General features: G+C 36.7%; 1 protein-coding gene across 1 annotated transcript in view; it reads left to right on the forward strand.

Annotated features, from left to right (window-relative positions):
- LOC131041002 (GRAS family protein RAD1) overlaps nucleotides 1–19,807 on the forward strand; it is a 96,822-nt gene extending 77,015 nt beyond the window's left edge. Inside the window, exons 2-3 of the mRNA XM_057973979.2 lie at nucleotides 9,667–9,935; nucleotides 17,721–19,807. Of these exons, the coding sequence (XP_057829962.2) occupies nucleotides 9,667–9,935; nucleotides 17,721–19,519 (2,068 nt within the window). The 3' untranslated portion in view covers nucleotides 19,520–19,807. The remainder of the gene's footprint in view (nucleotides 1–9,666; nucleotides 9,936–17,720) is intronic.
- Nucleotides 19,808–22,269: the final 2,462 nt, after the last annotated feature.

The following is a 22,269-nucleotide window of genomic DNA, read 5'->3' on the forward strand; positions in this document are numbered from 1 at the left end:
GGTCATTAGAAATAATGATTAAAAGTACCACGTTGCCTTGTATAGCTTCAGTCTTGATTGAGCAAGGATTTCATTTCACTTGCAATCTCCATTTCACCATAACTAGTAATGATGTCTCCCGAATGGCAAGCCAGGTTGGCTGCCCAATCAGCGCAAGAGTTGGCCTCCTTGTAAACATGTGTAAAAACACACATTTCAAACTCTTCGCTGATTTTCCTAGTAGCTTTAATAGCATTACTAATTGACCAAGATAGTGGGAATTTCATATTTAAACAGTTGATAATGTTTAAGGAGTCTCCTTCACACCAAACTTTAATGCAATTGGCTTCCTTGGTAAGGATAATCCCATGATAAGTCGCCATGGCTTCGGCAACATGATTGGTCTGATTCCTATAGGAATACATTTTATGATTTTACATATTCCCCATTCATCCCTTAGGACCACTCCACATCCTACAACCCCCACATTTCCCTTAGAGGCCCCATCAAAATTGATTTTCATCCATCCCCTAGGCGGGCTGATCCATATCACTCCCTCTCTAGGATTACTCTAGATGCTCTCTTGAGCTTTTAATCTCCATTTTTTATAGATAAATTGATCCTCCTTAGTGTTAGGATTATCAATACCACCTATAATATTCATATTTTCCACTATACTTCTTCTTATTTTTTCAAACACAATGTTAGCCTTAGTATTCTTTTCTCTGAAAATTCTATCATTTCTCTCTTTCCATAAACCCCAGCACATGTGAGGTAAATCAATTCTCCATAATAAGGTAGTGGTTCTATTTTTTGAAGGATAATGCCATGACTTGAAAATCTCCTGAATCGAGTTGGGGAAGCTCCAACTAATATTGAATTGATCTAGACAACTTCCCCAAACATCAGCTGAGAAGGGGCAATGAAAGAGCATATGATTTATAGTCTCCTCATTCTGCTTACAAAGAGTACAAAAACTTGGCATGCTGATACCTCTTTTTCTAATATTCTCAGTAGTAAGAATTTTGTCTTGAAGGGCTATCCAAAAGAAAATGTTGATCTTGGGGGTAAGACTTTTCACCCAAGCTTTAGCCTAGCAAGGACTTTCCATGTTATTGTACTGTTGATGATATAGAGAGGCCACAGTAAAAGTACCACTAGCTGTGAGTTTCCAAATTAACTGGTCTTCTTCTTCAATCCTCACCATTGAGTTCATGACTTTGTTCAAACTACCCAAAGACTGATCCACTTGAGATAAGTTTTTCCACTGTCCATCTTTCCAATAATCCTCCACCTTGGTTCCAAATCTTTCCTTGCATTGGTTCTGATATCTATTCCACTCAGGGTTTTCATTTAAAGGGAGCTCCAGAAGCCAAGGGTCCTCCTAGAACTGAATAAGATTCCCTTTCCCCAACTTCTATTTTGCGCCTTTGATAATTAAGTCTCTAGTCCTAGAGACATTTTTCCAAATATTGGATCCAATTGGGATAATCTCCGCTTTGAGGAAACTTTGAAGATTCAAACATTGGCTTTTATATTTGTTGTCCCATATTTTTTTCCACTCTCCTTGATTTCTATATCCTCTCCAAATCTACTTGGCCATAAGGTAATCATTTATGTCTCTTATTCTTCTAAGGCCCAGACCTCCTTTATTCATAGGCTTATAGACCTTCTCCCAAGCAATTAAGTTCATTCTCTTCTTCTCCTCAACCCCTGTCCATAAAAAGGATCTCTGAATTTTTTCAATGGCCTCAACATACTTTGCAGGAATCCTGAATAGACTGATGGCATAGAGAGGGATACTTTGAAGAGTGCTTTTTAGCAATTGAACCTTACTTGCTTGACTAAGAAGAGCTCTCTTCCATCTAGACAGATTTTTATGGAATTTATCCATCAAGGCTCCCCAAAAGGTATCTAGAGGATCTTGGCCTAAGGGGAGCCCCAAATAGGAAGCAGGCAGGCTACCAATTTGGCCGCCCAAAATGTTACTAATTTTAATCCTCCTTCTCTCCGGGGTATTGATAAAATAAACAAATCTTTTAGACCAGTTTATAAGTTGACCAGCAGCCTCTCCATAGTTATCCAAAGCCTTTTTTAGTCTTCTAGCATCCTTCACAGTGGCTTTTCCCATTATTATAGAATCATCAACAAACTGCTGATGGGAACATATTTGATCTACCGAAGAAGGATTCAAACCACAAAACTCACTTTTCTCAACCAGCTTTCCAATACATCTCCCCAAACATTCCGCCATGATGATAAAGATCACTGGAGATAGAGGGTCCCCCTGCCTGAGGCCTCTTGAAGCTTTAAAGAAAGGAGAGGGGGAACCATTCATTAACACAGAGAAAGAAGCCAAAGAAACAAGTTTCCTGATAAGGCTAACACTCCTAGGATTAAAACCAAAAGCAGAAAGAACATCCATCATAAAATCCCAATCCACTCTATCGTAGGCTTTAGAGAGGTCAAGCTTTAGAAAAAGGCCTTCTTTTTTAGAAAAGGCTAGAGAATGGATATTTTCATGAACATAGATGATAGAATCCAAAATTTTCCTTCCCAGGACAAAACCACTTTGTTGAGGCGAAATAATGGAGGGAAACAATTTTAGAATTCTAGAGGTAAGGACCTTAGAGATAATCTTATAGAGAGAGTTGCATAAACTTATAGGTCTGAAAAGATCCATTGAATCCGCCCCCATCTTTTTGGGTATAAGAGCTATAAAAGTACCATTAACTTCTTTCAAAAGTTTTCTAGCACCAAAAAACTCTTTCATAGCTCTAGTAACATCATCTCCAATAATATGCCAGTACATTTGGAAGAAGAACATGGGAAAGCCTTCCGAACCTAGGGTCTTGTTGCCCTCAAAGGAATTAACAGCTATCAAAATTTCATCTGTTAAATGATCATTCTGATCATCCCCCAAAATGGTAGGTATACTGTCCAGAAGTTCCCTTTGGGCCTGTATATTCAAATTCTGATCCTTAGCAAGTAAATTAGAGAAAAAATCCATAGCAGCCTTGCTCATGGAATCATCATCTTCAACACATCTGTCATTCACTTTAATCTGTACAATTCTATTTATGGCCTTATGTCTTAGGGTGGACATATGGAAGTATTTAGTGTTCCTATCCCCCTCCTTTAACCAGACATTTCTTGATCCTTGTTTCCAGTAGGTTTCCTCTTTAGCTTTTATTTCATGATATCTCATAAGAATAGCATCTTCAGTGTTTCTAGACATATAGGTGTAACCATTGTTTTGTATCTCATCCTGGATTTCCTTGAGTTCTAAGAGGGTTGTTTCTTTTGAGGTAAAGATGTTCCCAAAGCAATCCTTATTCCACTTCTTAACATTATCTTTAACATTCTTCAGCTTTTTGACCACTTTATACATGGCATTGCCTTCAATACTTGACCTGTCACCAGTCCTTAATCTTACTTTCCAGATCCGGGTGTCTAGTCCACATTTTTTCAAATCTATAAGGGAAATGTCTCCTTATATTCTTTACTTCAGCCGTGAAGGTTATAGGGTAATGATCTGATCCTACCCTTATGTGAGAAGATAAAGAACATTCATGAAGATTAAACCAATCTAAGGAAAGAAGAGCTCTATCAAGTCTAACCTGAATCAAATTCTCACCACTTCTTCTATTAGTCCAAGTGTATTTGACTCCTTGCAACTCCAGATCATGAATGACATTATTGTTTATAAAGTCCATTAGGTCCAATCTGCTATCCAGATTAGCATGACTCCCTCCCTTTTTCTCATTTTCCTTCAAGGGAGTGTTGAAATCTCCCATAATTATCCAGTTGTCCTCAGCAAACCTTCTTCTCAGCCCAGTAAGATATCTCCACATCTCACTTCTACTAGTCTTAGTGTTAGGAGCATAAACATTAGTTAGGACCCACGTAGTGCAATTCTTAATGTGCTTAAATCTTATACAGGCCAGATTGTTGTCTTGAATTAACACCTCTCCTTCTACATTTTTTTTGTTCCAGAATTTAACAATTACTCCCAAAGCACCTTCTGAACTACCTCCGCTGATTCCTCCTTTTTTGAAAATATTCAAACTTTCAACCTTATCTTTAACCATCTTAGTTTCTTGAATCAAAAAAATGTTAGGGTTTTCGTCTCTAATCATATTTTTAACTAAATTATGCTTGTGAGGACTATTGAGTCCCCTAATATTCCAGGAGATGATTTTCATGGATTTTTAGAAATACCTGCCTCAAAGATGGTTCTTTCGGTACCATTTGCTAAATTCCTGCTTGTTTCCAATGATCTTTTTTTGGCATTTGAATGTCTTCCTGGAGAAGTGTGTTGCGCTCCCACATCACCAAGCCTGCTTCTGGTGTTTCTAGTCAGTGTACTATTTACTGCATTATTGTTATTCTTTTTTTTGTGCTTGTTCCTTCTTTTACCCTCTACTACTTCTTCGTCCTCCTATTTTGTTTCATTCTTCCCCAGTGCCTTTTTTATGTCCTCTTCATCTCCCCATTTTGGATCTTGTTCCTCCGAATAGGCCAACTTTCTTTTTGCTAGGGTGGTTAATGAGATTTCCGATAGCCCTTGGCCCAAAATGGTATCTGGTTGGGCCTCCTGGAACCAGTCTATTTCTTTACCTTGATCTTGAGATTTTGAAACAAGGTTGAATTTATCTCCTTCCTCTTTATTATCTGTGGGCTTTTTATCATCTTTCTCTACCTCTGTCTTGTCCTCTTTCTGATCCTCTTGCTGAGTGTTGTCTTTTTCTTTGTGTACTGAGTCCTTAACACTCTGCTCCAACATCTGAATCTTTAGTTCATTACCCACTTCACTGGTGATTTCTTCCTCCACCTGTCCTATCTAAGACTGCTTCTCCTGATTAGGATCATTGGATTCCCAAGCCTTTAGTGGCTTGTCCACTTTTTTCCAAACCTTAGTTTGGATATGGGGTTTATCCTCTATAGATGGACATTTTTTAGCCCAGTGTCTGACTTTTTTACAATGAAAACAGGCGAAGGGGATTGTTTCATAAACAATATTCTGCTTCCACTTCCCTTGTTTTGATTCTATCTATATTTCCTCTGGCATGTCCATATCAAGTCCAACTCCAAAACAGATCCTAGCATAGATCAGCCTTCTTCTAGAAGTCATGATCTGGTCAATAGCAATAAGCTCCCCAAAGGTATTGGCAATACCTGCAAAAACTTCTTCCTCCCAGAATTCCATTGGGAGCCCAGGGAACTTGACCCACACCGAAACTTGGACCAAAAAATTATTTCCTTTCGCAACATTAGGGTACCACTTCTGGATGTACATGATGTATTTGCCTATTTCCCAAGACCCACTACATAGAATGTTTCTTCTATCCTCATCACAAGAAAAAGAGAAGGATAGACAACCTTTGTTCATTGCTACCACATCAACCTGACCTTTCAGGTTTCACTTTCTTTTAAAAAATCCACAAACTATTTCTATATTAGGTCTAGATCCAAAGAAATAACCAATCAAACTATTTTCCAATCTAGCGATGTTTTGATCAATGATTTGGTCAACAACAATGATAGCAAACTTCCCCTGAGACACATTCGAGGATTTTTTAACAGGAGGTGATGAGGACTTACCTTTAGGCTTAACCCCAAACAACGAGGACCACTTACGTGTCTGTCCATTGGGTCCCCCTATAGGGTCCGTTGACAAAAGAACCTTTTCCGGATGATCTTTACCTTCCACCATGTTCTCTGAAACACAAGTCGTTTGTTGTCCTTGGGCTCCTTCCGAGTTGTCGTCTTCTATTTTTGAAGTTTGAACCTGCCCTTTCCCGCTCTCAACTGCTACCCGCTCTTCATGTGGTGTTGGTCCTCCCCCTAGGTCCCCCAGATTCATGGGATCATCGGGGTCCTTACCATCTGAGCCCCCTCCTTCCACAGGAATCTCTGAATCATCTGTCGCATGTTGTCCCGATGTCGATCCAGACTTCCAGTTCAAAGTTGAATTTTGGAACCGCCTACCTTCCATGCCGATCCTGAGTTGATTGTAATGTTGATGTGTTTGTGTTGATTCAAGTTGTAATAAGGTCCTACGGACCATTTGATGTCATTTCAAACCATATGTAATCATTTCATATCAAGTTGTAAGTCCTTTGATGCCATTTGTGTCATGTAGTCCCACAAGGTCTTGATTGGGTCAAGGATGGTCAAACCACTCAAAATGTATCCACGTGATGCGGAAATGATTTAATTTTTGTCTTGAATTCATTTTTGACATGTTTCAAAGGTTAGGACCAAGTTTTAAGTCAATTTGATAAGTTTTGTAAAAATTGTCACAAAAGTTGTAAAGTTGTCATGACACCTTTACAACTTTCTTATGTCACTAATGCATATATTGAACCCCAACGGTCCAATCTAGTTGGGTAAATTTTGGACAGGTCCAATAAATTTTAAATAGCCTCTTTTGGGTATAGGCATGGTTGTTGGTGAGTTTTTGGTCGAAGAGAAGAAGAATAATACAAAATTAAAGCCTTGTTTCCAAAATTTTATGTGTTTTTTAGTTGGTATATAATTCATAACTCTCTTGTACAATTGAATCAGGATGTGATACTAGTTCCATCTGAAAGCTGGTTAGATCACCTTTCTAAGGACACCAATTTTATAAGATTTCATTAAGATTTGAGTATTTTGTGAACGTTTTTTTCTAAAATTTGTCTTGAAACCCTACTTCCAAGGGTTTTATCAAAGAAATGAAAAAATCTCTCCATTCTACTTGGGATATTCATCAAACTTGGTGGAATGGTAGGGATCGGTCTTGTACAGATATATTTTTCTTCATTTTTTGTAGGGACCAAGGTTGGATGAATCTTTGGAGCAATGAATGCCTAACATCTCTATGTGTTAGGCCAAGGAAGTGTGGGTTTGAGTGAACTTGTGTTAAATCTGATTATTTGGGCACCCAAAACCTATTTAATTGGTGGTTTGGGGTCGTATGACATGTGTCCATATCATTTTTTGAGTTGTGGAGTGTTAAAATAAGGTACTTGCTCTATAAAATAGGGCTAATTGGGGCTCAAGAGCAACGGTAAAAGTAAATTTTTGAAGCATACCCTTCAAAACACCCTAGACCCATTTTGAGATATGCTTTAGACCTCTATAAAATTTTATCCAAAAATCATTTCATAGTCTTTATATCTAGTCTATAAAAAAATATATTCGTGACAATCCTAAAAGGGAGGGCTACTAGGAATTTGGGTTGGTTGTGAAGCATGTCAATATTCCACATGTCAAAGAACTTTTCCAATGCATGAGAAGGGTCTATAACAATATCCTAAGGTATTTTAAATGACTTATCTTGAGAATCAAACTGTTTTGTGAGCCCTCACTAAGTTAGTTTAGTTTTGACTAGGTTTAGGGAACCTAGTGTGTTGGGTGAGTTGGGAGAAAGAACTCCCTAATTATGTATCATCCTTATTGACTTGTGAAACTCAGCTGCAAAATTCTCCAAGCCTTCTCTCACCTTTGCATCATGGTATTCGGGTTCATCAACCCAAATACCTTCCTGATCTGTCATTTGTTTATATGGCATTTTGTTTGAATGACTTTGCACCGTCCTTTGATGTTGTTCGAGTTTACTGGCCCGAACAAAACCATATACATGGTGTTGGGTCAATCAACCCAAAAAGAACCCTTGTTTTTCTCTTTGTAAATTGAACCTATGATGGTGTTCAGGTTTGTAAACCTAAACCACACCAACTTTCGGTGGTGTTCAAGTTTACAAACCCGAACCCCACCCTTTTCCTTATCTCTTTCATTGTTTGGTGTATGGAAGGCCTGTGGGTCCGACCTACACCATGGACCCAACTTTTAGTGTATGGAAGGCCTATAGGTCCTCCCTATAGAGTTTTACACTTTGTACTTTCTGGTGTAAGCTGGGCCCATAGGTCCAGCCTACACCAATTTTACCCCTTGCACTTTCTAGGCGTAGTTCGGACCTATGGGCCCAACTTACACCTATTAAATGTTTTTCCCCAAGGTGCAATTCAGATCCATAGGCCCAAATTACACCTAATCTTTTTTCCAAGTGTAGTTTGGGTCTACAAGCCCAAACTGCACCTTTGAACCACACTTAGCTATAAGTGTAGTTCGAGCCTACAAACCTGAATTACACCGGTTGCACACATGCATAAATGGGGTTCATAGGCCCAATTTACACTTGAACTATCATGATGAAATGAGGGTTTTTATAATCTTGATGACACCAAATGCTACACTTGCATGATCTTGTTTGGTTAAAAATGATTAGGATGGTTGATGATTGGTACTGATTATTTCTCTATGCCATAGTGTTATTCTAGTACAGATGATAGAACCATCTCTAAGAAAGAATGCCATGAAGTTCAAGAAGCGAGATTCACATCCAATCTTCCCACCCTCGTTAGTGTCTTTGAATATTGATCAAATAAGGGATACTAAAATAGGTCATGTGGACTCAGCAAAGTTTCTTAAGAGAATTGAGCAGCCACCCTCATACTATAAGATGGAGCCCAACATCAATAGTGGTATTCATTTAGTTTCAACATTCCCCATGTCCACTCAGGATCTTGAATTTGTCATGGCAGTTGCAAGTCATTTTGATCCAGTTAATAGGAGTGTGAAGAACACAAGTGGCAAAAAGCTAATCAGACTCGATGAATATTTATTTGACATTATCTTCAAGTGCCCAAGCATTGAGAAGTATTATGATATCACCATCCAGCCAACACAAGCTTACTATGATAGGAATTCAAATAAGTGTAGAAAGAATATGAATGACAATTGGTTAAATACCTCAATACCTACAATTTTTAGGTGGACAAAAACATTTCCTAGAAGTGATTTCATTGAAGAGGTTAATGACTTGATTATTCTCTTGAGTAGGGTGAAAGAGATTGCTATCTCAAATACCTATTATGAATGGATGTATCAGTACATCCATGTCACTAGGAAAAATAAAGAGAAGATATTTTGGGGCAAGTGGATAACTAATGCCATATGTGAGAAACTCACTAAGGCACCAACTACTCTCAAGTTATACATGACATCTTATTTTTTGTATGCAACATCTTCTATGAGGCATGTTCCAGGTTTGTCTACTTCAGGAGAGAACTGGAAAGTTGTTGTGTATGAGTACTATTCGAAGTCGGTTTTGAAGAATGATTTTCATCATTTTTGGAGAGTGAATGATGCATTCTTTCGCTATCACATGTGCATGCTTAACAAATATTTATACAAAAAAAGAGTGTCTAATCGTGCATGGGAATTAGTGAATGAATACGAATGCATATTCCTAAAATTCCCTACCTTCACCTATCTAAGGGTGGGACGCTTCAATGGTGAAACTTTTATTCTCCCAAGGTATCCCTTAGATAAAACTGTCTTGATATAATTGGCTTATTAGATGGTGGTATTACATGAGGCACAATCAGGTTCACATAAGATAGGTTTGAAGTTCTCATTTACTATTGGTAGGTTCTCCATCAACTCAATCTTCAAGGCAATGACAATGGAGGAAAAAATTAGAAGGGTAACTACAAAATTCTTCAAGGAAATGAAAGATTTTGACTACAGAGGAATGAGGAACAAATTGAAGAAGACATATGTTCATGTGCATCATATTGAAGACATCTTGATTAATTGTAGGACAAACCATGATGTTGAGAAACTTGATTATTGAAGGCTCACAGTGGACCAAATTCAAGAATTGGATCTTGCAGATATCCTAGATGATTTTGAAGATGATGGTAATGTTCTAGATCTTACCTATGTAGAAAATAAATTTTATTCAACACCCTTCCCACTCATTCAATGGTCACAAAAAGAGGCAACATCTATCAGAGATAGATTCCAGAGTATTCTTGCAAATACTAATGTTTGTCTTTCAAGCAAGGGAATCCAGTTGAAGCCTTTTTCTACTAGTTCTGATGATGATATAGCTAGACCTATTGGTAAGAGGACATAGATCAAAACAAAGAATAAAAAAGATCCTACCACTCCTCAGAAAGCTCCAGAGTTGAAATTCACAGTTGGGGCTAACAAAGGAAAAGCTCAAGGGGAACCATATGTTTCAAATGTTTAGGAGAAAAAAGAGTATGAAGTACAAGATGAACATTTGAATGATGAACATCTTGATCTAGAACCTATTAATGTAGATCAATTGGAAGGTGAGGAAGAGGATAATGAAGAGAAAAAATGGTGAGTATGATGAAGAGGGATTACCACAATCTTCCAAGACTTCTCAGTTAGATAAGTCCCATGAGTTCCTACCCCGGGTATCTCTTTCTTCCTCAACCATGGTTAATGCTCCTGTTTCTACCATTGGATCAAAACCTTTTGGATCTACTATCTCTTATGTCACTCCTAATTTACAATTATTCATGTTTCCTCCACTGGCGTTAGTGAGTCTACTTTAGATACGCCAAATGATAATGTTGAGAATGTTTTTTCTACCTTTCCTAATTTGTCTAAGGTGTCAACCACCATGCTAGATGAATTTTATAATTCATGATAGAGACTGGCTCTAGACCCAATGTGTTATCTCTTAATAATCCTCCCATCATTGTTACTACAACTTCACCTATTATGGCTACTACTTCCTAGGATCAAATAGATCCCTCTCAATTTTTAATCACAAATGTTGATGATGATTCTTCCTTACCACCATGGTTGTCCTCCAATGCTCATAAGAGGAAGAAACAAGTTGTTTCTCCTAATGATTTTGATTTTAGCCATCTCATCTCCACCAAGCCTAAGACTACCAAGAAAGACAAGACCTTGTCAAGGATAAAGGTAGATGAAAATAATAACAAATCTGCATATTGTCATTCCGCCCGCTGATAAGGACATTGATCAAGTTCAAGATTCAAATTATACTATTAGCAAGGTTGATTTGGGCAAACAAACTCATTACTCTGTCAAAGGAGATATTCAAACAACATTAGATGCTCTCATTGATAGATATGATGACGACAAAATTAAGAAAGATAAGATTAAGGAATAGGTTGAATAGCTCACTATCGTTCTAATCAAAGTGACCAAGTCCTATGAAGCAATTCAACCAATGACTTCATCACTGGATGAATAGGTCATGAAGAGAGTCGAGAAAGAAGCTTCACAGAGCAGAGCAGTGGGGGAATGGATGGATATAATGCTTAGTTTAGGAACACAACTCTTGAGCTTAGCCACCACCATAGACAAGAATCTTGATACTACGAAGACTGAGGTGGATAACACAATAGAACTCTTTTCTCAAGAGTTAGAAACATAGGAGAAGGACTTTGATGCATGGTTGAAACTTGAATATTTCGACGTAGATATTCTTGTGGAAAATGGTGTTATTCTTTCTTGAGATATGTACATTGAGTAGCGAGAGGCATTAGAGCATCAAATGAATACTCTGAAGCGGCTAATCAAAGAGCTAAGAAAGGCTCAAAAGGAATGTATGGATAAAAGAAAGAGATTGTTGACAAAGTATCAGAAATTCCTTGTGCTTTCTTAGATGAAAACTAGAGAGTGCTTGATGTTGATGAAATCATCAAAGAATTTAGTTTGTTGTTAATCACTAAAATTGACAAGTTGGTTGATCTTCAATTCATTCTTGATTTTTTGGATTCTCTCTTGAAGGAATATAAGAAATGTTGTGTTGATTTGGGAGATTCTCTTACATGGGTCAAGGTCATCACCAATCATACTTAAGTACCCGATGAAGCTCAGATGAAAATTGCTCTACAAAAGATTGAAGAATTCCAAGAACAAGATCAAGATGAAGATAAAGACAGTTTATTTTATGCTTTTCCAGTGGCATTTTATAACTCCAAACAACACCTTAAGTGTCATTTCATATATGCTCAAGTACACATGTAGGACTACACGTGTCCTTAGTCAAATAGGTCTCTACTTTTGACTTAGTCACAATTAGTTACAACTTTCCCTATTTTTGTGCATCATCCCTCTTCTATATATATGAGGGATCTCATTGTAATAAGGATCTTTTTTCCATCTTTTGGCTAATACATCAAAACTCTACAGGATTGAAAAGCTATTTAAGACTTTGAGCTTGTAGTGTATTCAAGAAATTTAATCAAAGAAGAAGAGAAGTTGTATCCAATCTTTGTCTTGGGGCTACTTTATTGTGTGAGGATATGTACTTGTGTCATTCTTTTCTACTTTCTTTGAGGTTAAATCTTGCATTGTGAAAAGTATTTGAGTTAGAAGAGATTAAGTAAAATATTGTAAACTCTGTTTTATGATATCTTATTGAAAAAACTTGTCTTAAGTGTTAATAAGGTGAAGTCTTTGTGCTTGGTTGAGTTATCTTGTTAGAGTATAAAGCTTTATGATATATTTGGAAGACTTTGTGCTTACAATATATCCATATTTGGGTTATAGTGGTTGATAGGACTTGAATATTTGAAGGAGACTTTGAGCTCTTTTGCATACAAAAGGCCCATCCCTTAAGTCATTTTCACAAAAGGAAGCAATAGAAAGTTTTGAGCTTTCATGGACACTTTGCTTCCTTTTAGCATAAATTTTTAAGATTACTACAAATTAGGATTGTTTTGTTGCTCTGTTCTATATAAAAAATTGGAGAGATACTTATTCTGAAAAAAGAGAACTAAGTTATTATACTAGCTTGGATTAGTGTAAAGCTAGCAGGTAGATTAAGAATAGATATTAATTGCAGTAGAAAGGGGGAGTATTCCCTTAAAACTAGGAGAGATTATACCTTGCCTTCTGAGAGGTATTATCTCATGTACTGTTGTGAAATCCACATTTTGTAAACCTTTCCCAATTTACAAAATTTCGCCCAATACTAACATAAAAAATATTTATGGTAGAAGAATTCCAATTTTTATATCATGGCCTTAATTGCACCCTAGCCATGGGGAAATCATTTTGGGCCTTTGGCTTTGCCTCAATACACAACCTTACCTGCTAGATCAAGAAAAAATATTCTCCAGTTTTTGGAGAAAACCCACAAGATTTGATGGCCACATTCAATCTTTCACTATTGCGTGTGGGATTCTTGGGGTTTCTAAAGATGTATTTGTTCGTTTGTTTGTCAAATCCCTCACTTGAATTGCTGCAATTTGGTTCCAACATTAGAAATATGGATGCATTACAAATTGGGGTATATTGAGAGACAATTTTATTGTGAACTCAAGCCAATAGCCAATGTGGGTGCTCTTTTATGTCACTTTTTCAAAATTCAAATTGAAGAAGATGAATGTATGAGGAGTTTTGTGGATCATTTCAACCAACCATTGAGATGAAATTTGTATGCCAATTAGCCCAGTTAATCAAACTTGTTGTCCATTTTTATTGCAGCACTACATCCTAAAATCTACTTCCACTTGAAGCGAAGAAATCTATGTAATATTGAAATCACAAAACAAGTAGTAGTTAAAATAGAAGATGAAATTTGTTATTGTCTACATGGTTCAACCAAGATTAGATTAAATCAATTTTAAATGAAGAATCTATGAACGGTTATCATGAGCAACCAAGAAGAAAAAAATCTCTATCTTGTACATCTAAATGTTCTAATCTCACAATTTTGTATCAAGAAGATCTTTCAAAAAATAGTTCACGTGATTTAGAGATCAAATTGTGTTGAAAGAAGAATTGAAATTTCTAATATGCATTATGAGGAAAATTAAAATGATTCTGAGAGTTCAAGTGACGAAGAAGACTATTCTCACATATAATCAGAAAGAATGACATCTTTCTTCACTTGAACAGATGAAAAACAATCTTTTGGTGATATGGCTCACAATCAAGAAGACATAAATAATGATGCATTTTTGTTACAACCAGAATCAAAAGCATTCACATTTGAGCTTTTAGATTGCAACTGCAACAATAATTCAAGTGCAACTAGGAAATTTTGAAAAAGAAGGGCATGAAGAGGGTTTGAGTAGATTTAATGCATTGTACCTACTAGCAAATTCTTATGAAGAATTTAAGGTCATAAATAACCCTCTTTTTGAATTCTATAATTTTAAATCAGAAGACTCTAGTTGCGTATTCCTTCTTTTCATAATGACATTAAACAAGACGATTTTTCTCTCGAAAGTGATTTTTTAGATATTGAAAATTGAAAAATAATGATAAATCCAAAGTAGAAGTTGAGGGCATAAGAAAGAAATACAATTAGATATCAAATCAGATCATATGGGTTGTCATAAGAAAAAAAACAAACATGACCACCCTTATGTTTCTTGTATCGCAAATTGGTGCTTGAGAGTCTTTGGTGATGATAGTTTGTCTTCATTGAAAATATTGGGACATCTAATGTCGAAGCTTATTACTTTGCAATATGGGACATCTAATGAAGACATTGCTAAAACATGTCGTGGACACCCAACACTCAGCGACGCTATCAAAGAAGCTTCCCTAGCAATATTTGACTTATCTATACCACTCAAATATTATAAATGTTCATTTTAATTATGTTTTAACTTATTATTGAGTTAAATATTTTGTGCAGAGGAATGTGAAGGTTCATATAATCTTTTATTTTTAATTGATTCTTTTAAAAGAAGGCAGTTATGGAACGAAAAGGGCTCCCAGGAAAACCTTTAAATGTGTAATCACAAGACATTGGAGGGATCTTTTTTTTTATCCTCATCACACTGTGATGTGAGAGTGAGACTTAATCAAAAGGAAGATATTTATTTAATTCTGGAAGAGGGAAAAGTAATGTATTTTTTTTTTCAACCATAATCTTTTTGTACAGGAGTATGGAGTTTGTGAGCTGTGTTTTCATTAAGGAAAAAAGAAGTTGCTTTGAATCTTTGTGTTCATTTCTATTTCCTTTTGATTGTCATTTTCTTGTATGTTTTTGCAATTACTCTTTGGTGTCTTCTCTTTTATATCAGATTATGAATATGTTCATTACGAGATTTGTGAGTCTTGATGTGTAATATTATTTTAAAGGAATCATTGTTTATCCTTTTGATTATCATTTATGAGTTCAAATTCGATGATCTATGTGTCATTTTCTTGGTTCTCTCCATCCTATATTCATAATTGCATTTGAATTGTGGCTATGCACAAATGTTAGTTTTGCCTTTCCTACTTTCCAGTCAAAATCATAGTTCAAAAAGATGAACTATATCATACAAGGGAGTTTCCCCTCTCAAATGTAAAGGAAGATCGCCAATGCAATGGTGATCTCTCCAACAGTTAGTAATGTTTTCTTTATCAATCGGGGAAATGGAGTTAAAAATTAGTTAATTCTCATAAAGACAAATTTGTTTACTAACAAGAGGAATGTGCTGTTTTAATATGTTGTTAATTATATCAGAAAGTAATGCTAGGTGCCCTTGTCTTGAAGGTTGTTTTGTCACAGGCTGGTGTCAAAAATGGGGTTAGGAGCCTACTAGGTTATCATCCTCCAAATTTTGGGAAAAAGTGGTAGGATAGGGGCATCTAGCATCCTAGTCCTGTTGTTTTCATTTGTTCAAAGTCTAAAACTGTTCGTCCCTATTTGCTTTGTCTGATTGTATCATTATCTCAATCACAATCTTCAGATATATGAACTAGTGCACATGAAAATAGGGGAAACAATTGTGTTGTATAAGAGCTTGCCTAAGCCAAAAACTTGTGTTGGTTTTCCCACCTCCACAATAACAATGATGTTGATGATAAAAGTTGTGTGCCCTCAAGGGAGTAAAGGTAAATAAAAAACATAAATTGAAATGATTACCTTAGGCATGAAACCCTTGCTTCAATCTAATGTAAGGTGATGGTGACTTGCTTTTGTGAAGTCCTACAAAAATATTAGTACAACATGATAATAATGATGAATCATAAACAATGAATTATACTTGATAACAAATTGTAGTAAGCTTGATAGTGCCCTAAGACTTCTTCACTTGATTGATCTAGATTGCTTAGGATTGAAGAGAGAGATTCTTAGGAGATCTTAGAAGGTATTGCAAGTGAGAGAGGGAGTTGCTTTTAAATGCAACTACTACGTTTTCGGGAGAGGTTGGTATGAGTATATATATATACTAAGGGTGCAACAACAAAAATCACATATTGGATTTTGGAGCCAAATTGAGAGGACAAGGGCATTAGGTGCCCTAGTCTAGCCCTTTCTATTGTTGATTTGAACCCAAATTAAGCCTGTTTGCATTAGGTCATGTACAATCCCCAAAACAGATGTTAAATGCAATGATAAATTGTACAGGGTATCCAATTTACAAAGTTACAATGAGTTTGAAATAGTAAATTTTTAATTTTAGTTGAGTTGACTCAACCTATTCAATTAAAGAATCTTCAATCTTTTGTTTGTCTTCTATTGGATTTTTTTCAAAAAAAATTATAAATACCATAATTACTTTATGATTTTGATAGCATCCAAGTCTTTATGCCAATCAACTCTATTTAAATCACAACTTATCAATCAAATATAATGTCATGTTGTTGAGTTCCCCATTCCTGATGAGCATGTTGCTACAACAAGCTTGATCTTAAGGTTTGCATTCAAATTGGTAAATAGGAATTCATTTATTTGTTTCGTTCATTTATATTTTCAAGTTCTTCTTTTTATCTTATTTCAATTTCATTGCATAAAGGTGTATTTTTCATGTCATGTAGTATGGTGGTTCAAATGATTGTCCTTTGATCTTGAGGAATGCCTTCGAGTCTCAACATTCACGATATTGAACAAGTTTGAATCAATTCTAATTGGTAAAGTGAAAGCACTAATGCCCTTTCCATTTGTAGCTCATGCTCTAATTGCTAAGAATCCCCTTTTACATCCTCTAGAAGATAAAGAAAGCTACCTATTCTAAAAGTAAGTAATGGTGCTCTCTTGTTTTGAGTTTTTATGTGTGCAATTCTTGCTTTGGCTTCTTCCATATTTTGGATTTTTGATTGGCTATATACTCTTGTAAATCTAATTATTATTCAATACCTTTGATTATTAATTTACATTTTCTGCTTTGACAATACCTAAACTTACTATTCTTATAAATCTAAGATGTTAGTCTCTTTTATTATTACCTTTTTATTGTAAAAAATTATACAATAATATTTTTTCCCCATATATCAAATTATGATACAGCAGAGAAAAATGAAATATATAAATTTTGACTTCTACAATTAATCACAACTCTTTGTTATATTGGACAATGCTAACTACAAAATAATGAACAGTTTTAAGAAAAAAGGGTAGCAAAGAAAAAATTCCCTGCAGACTACAGAGCTGAATCTTAAATGAGGAGATTCGCATCTACCTATAGAATTGACGTTAGGGAAGTATTTTATTATGTTAATGTAAGCTTTAAAAACTGGCATAATTTGTCATGTAGGCAACTGCATCGGAGGAATCCATGTTGGGAAAAAACAAAGGCAACCAAGTGTAGATGAATGAAGAATAAACCACATTCTGTCCTAATATAGCTGTTGAAGGATCATTACAGATTTAGATGTCTCTTCAAGGTTGCCTTTAATTCAAGGTTGGAGTAAAAATATATACATTTGTTTAATCCATTCCACCATTCATATGACAGAGTCCTCCATTAAAGAGACAGCAGAGAAGAGGCAATCACAGCCGCCCTGCTTTGTCTTAGTTCAATGCCTTTCCCTCTTCTTCCTAGCGATTACTTCCACATAGAATAGAGAGCTCCCAGCCTGTCCTGCCACGTTCCCCGAGGTCTCGCTAATGTCCAAATGAAATACAACAAACTTAGCTTTCCAACATCCTGTCAGCTGCTCTGTTTGAAGCAACAATATTAATCCCTTGCCAGGTCAAGCTATCTGGGCAGAGGAAATCTTTGAATTGCAGGGTTCTAGGATATTTTGGGCCAGTTCTTACAACTGGGATTCCGCAGAGGATTTTGATTTTCTGGCAGAGGACTTTCTGTATATGGAGCATTGGCAGGGTAATCGGAGTTACTGTTCAGATGGGGAGTTGCACAGCAATGTTAGCATAATGCAGTCATTCTATGGGGATGCCGGTGATTCATGGTGGCCAACATCTCACAAGATTGATTACCAGTGCTATTTGGGCGAGGATGTGGCCATTCGCCAGTATTGTGCTGCTGCTCGGTTGGAATGTTCACTTCAGAGCTGTGATGAAATGGACACAGGGTTGTTGTCTACTTCAGACAGCAGTGACAGTCCTTTACTGGACTTGGCAGAAGAAGATGAGATGATTGAAAGCTTCATAAACATGGATGATGATGATCATGAGAGCTGTGAATTTGATGATGAGAGTAAGAGTAGAGTGAGCGAGGAGAAAATAGTAAGATTCAAGGATGAAAGGTTTCCATCTGTGTTACAAGATGTAGTTGAGATTGGTACCAGTAGTGAAAGAAGAGTGAAACCTCCAGGAAGCGGAGAAATTGACCAGGGTCTTCATCTGGTTCATCTTCTTCTAGCCTGTGCAGAAGCAGTGGGTTGCAGAGACTCACAATTAGCTGCAAAGGTGTTGCAGCAAATCTGGAAATCGGCTCACCCCTGCGGAGATGCATTACAGAGGGTCACATGCTGTTTCGCCAAAGGGCTTACCTCCCGCCTTTTACTGCTTCTCCAGAACAACAGCAACTCTTGTGGTACTAATCTGAGCACTCTGCAGCCTCCAGGGGGCTCTGATCTCATGCGTGCTCCAACCAAGGCGGAAAGAGTAGAAGGATTTCAGCTCTTATACCAGTGTACTCCCTACATAGCCTTCGGTTTCATGGCCGCTAACGAGGCCATAGCGCAGGCGACGGAGGGCAAAAAAGCCATCCATATTCTTGACCTAGGAATGGTGCAGGCCCTTCAATGGCCGGCGCTTATGAGAAAGCTAGCGGCTAGGGCAGAGGGCGCTCCCAGCGTGAGGCTCACGGGCATGGGGACCTGCTCATATTCTGAAATTCAGGAATGGGGGGCGGCATTGGGGAAAGAAGCCAAGGCCTTGGGGTTAGGGTTTGAATTCCGCGGAATAGTCGAGCCAGTAACCCCCAATTTGTTGGATCCAACATTCCTGAACCTCCGGCCTGGAGAAACCCTAATTATAAACAGCGTTTTGTGTCTGCACAAATTCGTGAATGAGAGCCGAGGGTCGCTGCGATCGATTCTGCAAGCTTTGCAGAGGTTGAATCCCTGCATTCTGACGCTCGTTGAGCAGGATGCTAATCACAATGGCCCCTTTTTCTTGGGACGATTTCTGGAATCGCTGCATTACTATTCCGCCATTTTTGACTCTCTCGAGGCCAGTTTGCCCCGATCCAGCCCGCAGAGAATGAAGGTTGAGAGGTTCCATTTTGCAGAAGAGATAGGGAATATTGTGGCGTATGAGGCGGCAGAGAGAGTGGAACGCCATGAGAGAGCTGATCAGTGGCGAAGACAGCTTGGAAGATCAGGATTTCAGGGGTTCCCATTGAGATTTATGAGCCAGGCGAGGATGATGTTATCGGTTTATGGGTGCGATGGATACAGCCTTGCAGAAGACAAGGGCTGCTTGTTGCTCGGATGGAAGGGCCGCCCCATCATGCTCGCTTCGGTATGGCGTCCTAATAATCATTCTCATTATTGATCTTTGATTTTCTTTCGCCTGCATTCATCATATTTGGTTCCCGTGATCAAATTAATGGCTTCCGATCTTATTATTATTCCAGGATGGCTGCTATTTTGCCAGTAGCTACAGTCGCCATTTGTAATATTTCCTATTTGATTCAGCGATAGTAAGCATGGTGAATGGAATGATTTGGGCTGTGACATGCATACGTTTTGGTTTGTGTAGGATTCAAATTTGTCACCTTCAACACTACATAGAGTACAAGTTCTTTATCATGAGGTCAATTTAAGATATTATTTCAAAGAATGTGAAGTTTATTTTTATTTTTATTTAACTTATTAATAATCTTTTGTGGAGTTAAAGGGTTTCCTGATTTTCTACAGTTTTTTTTTGTTTCTATTCATCAAACCATGTGATTAGGGGCTTATTTCATAAGCCTTTTGGACCGTTTTTAAATTTTTCATAGACTCTTTATAGTTTTAGGTAACATCTAACTATCAATTATCCTTTCACTTTGCAAATATCGAAACTCTGTGAATCTATTCTCTCATCATTGTGCAATTCATCTACACTTCCATTCTCTTGACCCCACAACCCTTTTTAGGGTGATATATTCAATAGAGTGTGTACAATCTAACACCCTCATTATTTAGGATTTAATTCTAAAAACACATGTTCGTAATCATAAAACTATGTAAATATTTTGAAGGATCTATTCAAATGTACTAAGTTTAGGGTTATTATTGTTACAAGTTTAATTCAAAAAACCCTTCTTTATATTCAGAAAATTATGTCTACAAATCTATCATTTTAGTTTACTATTGAAACTCCCATTTATATTCATGAAGCTTTCTATATTTTTGTGGCATTTTGCTTAACAATTGAAGTGAACACAACTTACAATTTCATTTTTAATATTCGTCAAACTATGCATACATTTATTTTATTTGGCTTGCCATTTGCACAAACAACATACGGAAGTTTTTTACTTATAGTATGTGTGTGTGACATTTGGCTGACCAAAATATAGAAAACCATCACAAATTCACAGTTCAATGAATATAGTTATTAAATGCAAGTTTTCATAATTCAAAGGATTGTTAATTTGTTAGCCAAAAGTTAGCTATATATGTGCATGTGTGTGTGTGTGTGTGTGTGTGTGTGTGTGTGTGTAAACACACACACACATATAGTGAAAACTATTCATTTTTTTACTTTATAAATGGATAAAAGCACAAAGTTGTATCACACTTTTGATCAACTAAATAGTTTTTAGAGAAACTATTTCAACTGAAAAGAAGCAAAAGAGTTTCACATGAAACTATGTGGTGTATATGTGGCACTAATGTTTCGCCTGAAACCCTTTCACCAAAACCTTGAAATCTTTAGAAATTTCAAGTCAGTGTGAAATTTGTATGTAAAATTTCAAGCAAAAGTGTTTCACAGAAAATGTTTAGCTCATAACCTTTTTTTTATCAAAATTGTCTATGTGGATATCAGTGTGGCAAGTTAGCTCCTCTTTTGGAGAAAATTTAGAAAAAGTTCAGCTTTTAACTTTGAATTTCTCCAACTAGGAAATTTTTCATGAAAATCTAAAAATAGCCTTTTGTAGAGTTCATAGTCTATGTATGTATGTGTGTGTGTGTCTGTATAAATATACATATATGTGTTGAACACAACAAGATACTGAGAGGGATGGGAGCGGGTGGTGAATCAGTATCTTAAAATCTTAAATCATTTACAGTATCTCATGTTAAAATTTTTACTTCATAACTAAGCATATTTGCAACGATGTAAGACAGGAAGAACAAGGAAAACGACACAATTGCACAAGATAACACTAGATTTACGTGGAAACCCCAATAAGGGAAAAATCATGATGAGAAAGTTGCTTCAATCTACTATCCAAATCTAGTCTCACAATAATATGAATAGTTTTACAACTTTCTTTTAGGGCTACAACACAAGGAAGCAACTCCTTGAATTACAACTTTGTTATAGGGAGCTACAACCCAAGGAAGCTACAACTCCCTGATAGTACAATATTGGAACAAAGAAATGACTATAATTGATGGCTTTACTCCACTAGTCAATCAGTAAATATTTATTTTATGTGTCATCAATTGCTCCTGGCTCACTACCTTCAACATCCACCCATTCTCAACACACTCCTCTATGTTTTCTCCAACAATTTTGATCTTCTATATATACATATCCACCACAATCTTCAAAATTTCAATCAGGTCAGCTCCAAGATGACATGTAGATGAGACATGAAATGATTTCATCAGTTGGCCACAAGAAATACTCTTTACAAGTGTCCAAAACATCATATAGGTCAATAGTAGATGAAATATGCAGAGCATTACACAAGTCAGCCACAAAACTCATAACTCATGAAAGATAATGTATTGTGATTCAAAAAAATATTCAGTTGGGCCCAAATACATCTTAATGTTGTAGTGTCCTAAAATTGCACCCTTTGCAATTTTGACCGCATTTGGGGCCCTCACCTTAGTGTTCTCATCCTCATGCTTGATCTGGACCTATTTATAACTCTACCATGCAATAAATATCATATCATCTCATTATACCTTGCATTGCACCTTAACCCTAGCCCAAATATAGGGTAGGACCAGGGTGTGGCGCCTTAGTCCTCATTGGAACCATGGCACCACACTATGCTCCTCCTTAGGTGGACACTAATTTAAACCCCCCCTATCCAAAGTTTGGGTGGGAATCCCCTCTCCATGTTGGCCTATGTCAGA

Source organism: Cryptomeria japonica, chromosome 4, assembly GCF_030272615.1.
Source record: "Cryptomeria japonica chromosome 4, Sugi_1.0, whole genome shotgun sequence".
In the NCBI taxonomy this organism is placed as follows: Eukaryota; Viridiplantae; Streptophyta; class Pinopsida; order Cupressales; family Cupressaceae; genus Cryptomeria; species Cryptomeria japonica.